The 8,134-nt window shown below is 37.8% G+C and overlaps 1 protein-coding gene across 1 annotated transcript; it reads right to left on the minus strand.

Annotated features, from left to right (window-relative positions):
• Nucleotides 1-3,350: 3,350 nt before the first annotated feature.
• On the minus strand, nt 3,351-6,879 carry NPVF (neuropeptide VF precursor). Its single transcript, XM_051610852.1, has 3 exons — nt 6,719-6,879; nt 4,587-4,959; nt 3,351-3,718 (listed from the first exon to the last, which is right to left on the minus strand). Exons 1-3 carry the CDS (start codon nt 6,857-6,859, stop codon nt 3,711-3,713), a joined length of 522 nt encoding a protein of 173 aa, XP_051466812.1. The 5' UTR covers nt 6,860-6,879; the 3' UTR covers nt 3,351-3,710.
• Between the last annotated feature and the right edge of the window lie 1,255 nt (nt 6,880-8,134).

An 8,134-nucleotide genomic window follows, 5' to 3' on the forward strand; every position in this document is an offset into this window, starting at 1 on the left:
GCTTTAGTGGGTGTCACTAATGAAAACATTTCCTATTCCTGCTAATGAATACTCTTCAAGAGGAGGTAATTTCCAAAATATCTTGTTTAGAGTTTGGAAATTTCTAGTGGTCTGTTATGACTAAGGCTAGCCCAGCTGTCATCTTTTGAAGAAAATGCAAAGGGCAGTTGCAGAGGCTGTTGAAGTGAATCTAAGACCGACAGATTTCAAATGCCCAATAGCCAAGTCTTTGGCTTCTTCTGAGAGTAAAACAAGAGTATCTCTTTATGTTCCACTAAATCTTTCCAAATGATATATTGAAATCAACAACATGATGAGCACTTGGACTTATAAATTAATCAGTTGATTGTCAGCTGTCCTTTCTATAAGCTAGGGTCAGAAACTAAAATAAGCCTGGTGTTGTTTTTGCATGGAGGCTTTAGTAACAGACATAAATATTATGTGCATGGCAAGGAAGGCTGGGAGCTCCTGAGCCCTGCTAGAATTCATGCTGGTAAGCCTCGATAGTTTGTCACTTGATTTACTTGAGTCCTTTCCTTACTTTTTCCCAATTCATGAATAATATATATATATATGGATAATAAATAATCTGGTGAGTAATGGCTATAGCAATGTATGATGCCTGTTGTGCCTCTTCTCCTCCCGTTGCACAATCCAGTGATTGTTTTCTTGGCTCATATGCTCTAAAGCCAAACAGAAATTTTGCAAAGCATAGCATAATCCCTTCTTTATGTACTTTTCACCTAGCTCTTCCTCTGCTGAAGGAAAATAAATCAACATCCATCTCCTGTATCTGTGCTATGGAGCTTGCAGTAAGAGGGCAACCTAATTGTATTTGTGCTTTGCCAATGTTTGGGCTTCTGCTTTCCTCCCATAGCAGCCATCATTAATGCAAATGGATGTGTAACCCTTTCCCTGTTGCTAGGTGATATGTGCCTTAAAAAAAACAGCTTCTGTTGCTATTCAGGGATTCTCACAAATCTTGTTTGCTCTTGGTTCACATGATGTGAAGTTAGGTTTGCAGGACTAGAACACAACTCAAAGTTCAGGGCATTTCCTTCTGCTGTTCATTTGACTGTAAATCCCTTAAAGGTTCCACAGTTTTCCTGACTAAAGAAAGAATGACATCCTCTTCTGGTATCAGGCAGTCACAAGACTTCTGCTTCGTAGGTTGGGTCTTGAACTTTCCACCACCAGAATTTGTTGACCAGTGTTCTTCAGCATAGACTTGTCTGCAGTGTCCAAGTGTTATGCTGTACAATGGTCTTTCACCAGCACTTGTTAGGTAAAGTGCTTTCTGAGACTCAGAGAGAAGCCCAAAGATTGGTTTGGAACTCTTGCTTTCAAAAGGTACAATCTCATTGTCTATAATGTCTGTATCTCTCTGATATTTCAAGGCTGAGTGATCAGAGAGACTAGATATTCTCAGGATTGAGACATCACTATTTTGGATTGAATTAGATTCACCAGCCACAGGTTGAATAGCATTGTCTTCAAGTAGCATTATTAACTTTGTAGAGGAACAGCAGCTCAGGCTCTGTCCCAACTGTGAATTTATGTGATAAAAAGGATCAATTTGATTAGGGTTTTTTCCATGTTCCTCTAAAGATATGTGGAATGTAAGGGTATCTGATTACTGGCTAGTCAGTATAAAAGAGGAAGACAAGAGACAGAAGAAGTAATAAATCAAACACTCAGAACCCTGAGGAAGACAAGTTAACAAGACATAGAGCAGAACTCTTAGATCACTGTTTGATGGGACTCTGAAGGAACCACTCAATGCCTGGAGGAGGTTCAGCCAGAGCTCTGTGACTGGCTATCATGGATCTCATGGGAAAGAGCAAACTTAAAATGGGATATTTGAGAGGGCTTTTAGGATGACGTAAAACTTATTAAGGGATGTTTTAATGGATGTGGGAAAATGCTAAACTTATTTTGGGATGTTTGGGGGAGAATCAGAGACAGCCAAAGATATCAAGATACATGGGGGAAGAAAAAGCATGGGAAAATGGAGAAACAGGAGGATAAAAGAGGTCAGCTGCATGCAGCCAAGCTGATGTCAGTATTTTTTGTCAGGCTATACCCTGTGTCTGATCATCACAGTGTGTCTTACCTTCTTGTTAAACTCAATAACGGAATATTTTGCTATGGGAGAACGCATGTGTGTGTGTGTGTATGATCTGCTAGCAAATTCCAAGCCAGGCTAGCTGGTGAGTAGTGGTTTGAGTGTGTGCAACTGGGGATAGAGACTGAGGGTCAAAAGGATCTGCATGTCTGAGGGCTAGCAACTGAAAAGGTGAATTGTTCAGATAACAGCTGTTGAACAGAGTGAACATCTAATGGCTGCTGATGAAGGGACCCATTTTTGTATATGATTCTAATATGAAGTTAAAGCTGGACTAGCTGGTGAGGAGGAGAAGAGGTGTGGGAGCCAGCTGCTGGAGAGACCATACGATGGGACAGAGGAAGGACCAAAGGTCTGAGAGACAGCTGCTGGAGAGACCACACATTTAGAACAACTGGAGGGACCTGTTTGCATGTGTTTGGGTGGAAGATCTGCTAGCAAGCTTTTGGTCTGGTTAGCCTCTGAGTCAGAAGAGGATCACCCCATTTGTATGTTTATGTCAGTCTTGATGTGCATGTGGAGACTGTAAATATACTGCTCTCTTGTCTGTTGGTAGTCAGCTGTGGCTGTATAGTGTGTGTATGTGTGGTGTGTCTTTTTGGGAATGCCTAGCCCCACCGTTGGCCAAGTGTGGTGCCAAGGTAATGCAGCATCTGAGGGCCAGAAGAAAGAGTCCCTTAGATCCCATAGTCCACCAGATTTGGCATCCCTGTAACAGGTGTGAATTCAGCTCCTCTTCAAGGCTTACTGAAAATTTAGTTTTAGAGGAAGCCTAAACACACAAAATTCCACTTAGAAGGGAAAGGTTTTCATAAGAAATATGAAATGGAAGTGCAGACTTGTAATGGAGTAATCCGTTCTGTGTGTGTTTTGGTAGCTGTACTGTCATTCACATTAAGAGAGGAATCAGGACACCCACAGGGCACTTGTAGAACATTAGGGAGTGCATTATCTCAGATCCAAAACCCTAGACAATTGCATTACAATGTAACTTTGGTTAGATGCTATTCCTCTGTGGGGGTCCAAGAACCTTAGTTTTATTTGTGGCAAATTCTTGACAAGTCATCTTTCAGATTTGTACCTAACAAGACTCGTAAACAACAGGAAAAGTGCTTTCTCTACATTTTCCTTGATTTTCTTTAGCTATATATGTACCAAAAGTACCAATCATTTTGATCCTGCCTCTGTAATTCACATTGTAGACTTGTTTTTATTTGTACCATGCTTCTTTATTCATACTATTTTTCTTTTAATTTTGCTTACAATGCTTTCAGTTATACAGCCATTATTCTGATATTAGGTTTTACAACCAATAGGACATATGTCATACAGAAGTAAATACAATTTATTCTACACTGCCACCGAAGTAAACTACTACAAGAGTCACTGCAATTATCGTTGCCTTATACATCAAGGGTTTGTACAGGATAAATACATTATTCGTAACATAAAGACAGGTTTACATTTCAGTTCTCCTATGTTTCCTTTCCATGGCCTTTAGTTTTGAAAGCACATTGCAGCTTTTCCAAGTCTTTCAGTTGCAGTCTTCAAGATTTCATTCCAGCATTAAGGTAATTGTTAGAATTCATATTCCTAAAAATATCAAACAAATAAAATCTGTTATAATCGGGTGAGACAGAGAGAAAAGAATGAAAGGAATAAAATTAAGAAGGAATTTTGCCTTCTGATATATGAGTTATATTTCCTGGCCTGAACTTCTACTTTATGCATGTGTCAGTTCCAAATCAGGGATAATCAACTGAAACTTGAATCCAAGACAAATGGACAGTTCAGATAAAGCAGCAGATATGATAAGAAGGATGGTTGTTGAAGGGCTGGTTTAAATGAGCAGGAAATATTTTTCCTATCTGAAATAATTCTGAGTTGTATAAATATATTTTCATCTAAACTTGGAATAAAAAATCAAAAACTCAAACATTGTCTCAAGAAGACAATCTGACAAAAATAAAGTCTGGATGAGAAAAAGCCCAGCATCTTCAAAATGCTGCAATTCAGCTTGGAATTTTGTCCCTTTAAAAAAAATATTATTATTCAAAGTTGCATGCATGTAGAAAATGGAAGAGTATTTATTAGGTAATTTTGTTTGGTCACTTTAGAGTGCTCAAATGGGATGTTTTAATAATTCTGAACCTTTTTCACCAAAGCTTTAAACTTTTCAAAATGAAACCTGATCTAATAAAGTGTTCTTAAACCTAATCTTCTCATACAAACGTCTTTGGCTTTGGCTATCTGGCTATCTTTTAATTAGAAAATATTTCAAAGAGACATTCTTTACCAGTTCTTGTGATGAGACTTTGCCAAATCTTTCTTTTGGCAAATTAGACTCATATTGAAATGCTTAGGGAATACCTCATGAGGAAGTCTGGTTGTCTTTGATCATCGCTAAGCCATGATATAATATGGATTTTAAGATATGGCTTGAACACTTGTGCAATATTACCTGGTTCAGAATCCTGAATGTCTCGAAATAGATTGGTAGACAGTGATTTCCCAAATCTCTGTGGCAAATTTAGAAGTGATTGACTGTAACTTTTAACTAGTGGAGATCTCCCAAGCCTGCGTGATACCTTTGGAGCTTGCCTAGGTATGTTGTCTCCAAAAGCTCTCCCAAATCTCAGAGGCAAATTAGCAATTGGTTTAATGCTTCTTTCTTCTGGATAATTTCTTCCAAACCTAAGAGGAAAATTAGCGACTGAATTTGGCATCTTGTTTACTGTAGGAGGGTTCATTTTAATGATATTTTTTGATCCCCAGTCTCTCATTTCTTCAAAATTGAGACTTCTCTGCTTTTCTTCCAAGCTACTATCTTTAATCTAAAAAAAAAAAAAAAAAAAAGAAAAAAAACATATATAATTATTTAATAGGTCATTATTTCAGCTACCAATCACACAAGATATTAATTTTCATATCTCCTTAGAAAGCTGCTGAGTAACACTGTTTTTTTGATATATAATGCTTTTTAGCTGTATTTGCTAAACTCCATTATAATATGAACTAATTCATATGGATTGCTTCCTATGGAGATGTTATCCTGCTCACCTTTTTAGTACACTGACCATAAAAGCACATCTCCATATTAATATCCACAAAAGTTCAAATGCTGCCAGTCAGAAATATTTCTGGGCGTAGGTGTTGGTACCTGTGCCATCAGTTAACTGTGGACAGGAGTCAGGATCAGTCCACATTTGCTAGTATCACCAGCTGAAGTTGTCTGGAGGGGAGGATGCTCACTATGTTTAGTTGTTTGACACAGACCAGTCTCTTACTCATCTGGTCTGGATGAACAGGAAGATGGGCCAAGCTACATAAAGGTGTAGCTCATTTCTTCCTAAGCATTGAGTGGATGCTTTTGACCCAATATTCTCACAGGCTAATGGCCAGGGAAATGAATGGAAAGTGTTTGAGTCAAGACCGCCTTGTGCCTGTTCTGGCCTTGAAGCGTAGAGATCAGCCTGAGCTTTGAGTTACTGTAGTGCTCCACTAGTACACAAGATGCATTTGGAGTTCCTGGGCTCCTAATTTTTGTATAACCAGAACAAAGTCTACTTTCTGTGTCTATGCTGACATACAGTGAAGAACTGAGCATAGTCTGTTACCTATCTCATAATGTAAAGTGCAGCTGCTGCCTAAAACACCAGCTATATCAACATGAGCCAGTCTTGTATAGCCAAGCCCTAACAGCAAATATGTACAAATATGTTTTTTAATTTCAGTTGAAGACACAAATGCTACTAATCCTAATTTCATTTCCTTGTCCCTGTATGGAGACTTCCCCAGGAGCTTCTCCAGCTGCTTGGAGAGAAAGGGAATGAAAAATTCAAGTTGATACTCCAGGATTAAAACATCAAATAAACTGTCCTTCTGATTGCACCTGCACACCCCCTCTGAAGCATATTAAAGACAGTGAGCTGAAGACCAGAGGGTTTCACTAGCATAATCAAAGTTGTATTTTGGTTTGAAGGAGCTTTATTACATCAATGATAATGAGTTAAAAAGAGAGACTGGCTCTCATTTCCCAGGGAGTATTTGCAGGGCAAACAAGAAAAATCGTACAGATGAACTATGCAAATTTAATTTGGCATCTATTGAGACATAATAAATACGCAACCCTGTAAATATATTTTTATAGTCTATTTCCAGAGTAGAATTTTAAGACCATTAACTATATGAGATTTAAAATGTTCTCTGTTTATCATTATTCTTTGGGTATTACAAGCATGCCTTTATTAATTTTGGATTAATAATGTATCTGTTGTATTATGTGCATAAAATGCCTGACAGGAATGTTAATTGAGGCCCCATTGTGTAAGTAAGAAACATTTCAGGAAAAGTCTCAATGTAATCACAAGGCAGTATTGCAAGAAGATTGGAAGATGAATTGATTTACACAGTATGTATGTCTGAGCAAATAAATTTCCTGAAAATTCTTTCAACAAGCTTTTCTCATACTGTTAATGCTGTAATGCAGAATACAATGCAATGAGTTTGGGAGAAGCTTTGCCAAAAAAATTCAAAGTGCTCAGGATCTGCCCCACAGTTCCCCAAATAATGTCATAGTAATACAGATCTTACCTCATAATACTTGTCATCATCGTCTTCTCTGCTCTGCAGACCAAACTTCATCTGTTCCCCTAGGCACTTACTATTTGATGTTAGAAAGACCACTGCAGCTAAAGCAAAGAGAATAAACTTCTTGGATGAAATTATTTTCATTTTCCTCAAATTAAGCTTACTTAGAGAGCTCAGAATCTGTACAGAAAAGAAAATTGCCATCATTTTATATGATCAGAAAACAAAAAGATTTCATTCTCAATGACATCAGTCTCAAAAACTTCAATTCTTAGTATTAATTAAGGAAGTAATTTCAATATATTTGAAGGATGCTGGGAATTTCTTTTGTGAACCTTATTAATCAGGATGGCTTCTTGTTAGGCACACGCTGACTTAAAAAATATTTTATTCTGGTGAAATATGTCTTAATTAGCTAAATTTGAGAGCCATAACAGTAGGGACTTACAACAGCCACAATGTTCCATCACCAGTAGACAAAACCACCTTGTATCTTTCTTTTGTTTCAGTGTCCTCAGAAGGACTATGAAAGGAAGCTTTCTGAATGTGTGTATTCTTCTGCTTAAATTATCCTTTTGGACCAAATAATGCTTGTTTATAGTTATGTACAGCTAAAGACATTTGGCCCATTGAAATCAAGTGCTTTCTATTGAAGTTGCTGATCAGATCATAAAAGACGTTATGCATGAATGACATCTACTGACGTACATAGTGTCTATGCTTTAAATTTAACATGTAAATTTGCATTCAGGCTGAATTAGGAGCGTGTTTTTAAAACCCTGTCCATCAGCTAAGTTTTTTAGAAATTTCAAAGGTTTTTTACATCTATATTCTGAAGGCCAAGTTTGCAACACCAGGTTTTAAAAAGGCATCTGCCACTTTGCTGCATGGGGTGAAAGCACTGGACTGCCTGTGTGTTCTGTCCCAGAAGGGGTTTCAGGCTGCACACTGAATGTACCCTGAAGTGGACATTGAATTGGTTGCTAGATAGGCTAGTGAACCAGGCTGCCATAAAAAAAAGCATATTGTGTTGATCTTCCATTTGTTATTCTTAAATGCTTGAAATGATTGCCCAAATCTCATATTTTAATACTTAAAAGAGCTGCATAAGGAGAAAATCTGATTGCTAATGGTAAATGCTCACTCTGGAAAGCTGGGCTCTAGACAAGTTATTTTGCAATTGGACATGGAGGCTATAAAATGTCAGTTCCATCACAGAACTAGCAAATTTGTCCTATGCTGAGAGAATGTTTTATGCTGTGGGTAGCATGGATAGTCTGGACTCTTCATCTGTTGACAGTATGGTATTGTGTTTACTGTGCTGTGAAGCTGAAGGATTTCCAAGTAACCTCATTTTAGAATTAAGTTGGCTGTTTTTATGGGTTTAAAGCTGTGTGGATTGCGTGGAGGCTTTTATGC

Source organism: Apus apus, chromosome 2 (assembly GCF_020740795.1).
Source record: "Apus apus isolate bApuApu2 chromosome 2, bApuApu2.pri.cur, whole genome shotgun sequence".
NCBI lineage: Eukaryota > Metazoa > Chordata > Aves > Apodiformes > Apodidae > Apus > Apus apus.

Excerpts from the sequence above, each read along its gene's own strand:
- NPVF (XM_051610852.1), bottom strand. The coding sequence starts at position 6,859 with ATGAAAATAATTTCATCCAAGAAGTTTATTCTCTTTGCTTTAGCTGCA. Across the intron at positions 4,960-6,718 it reads ATGATGACAAGTATTATGAG|ATTAAAGATAGTAGCTTGGA; the intron begins GTAAGATCTGTA and ends TTTTTTTTTTAG.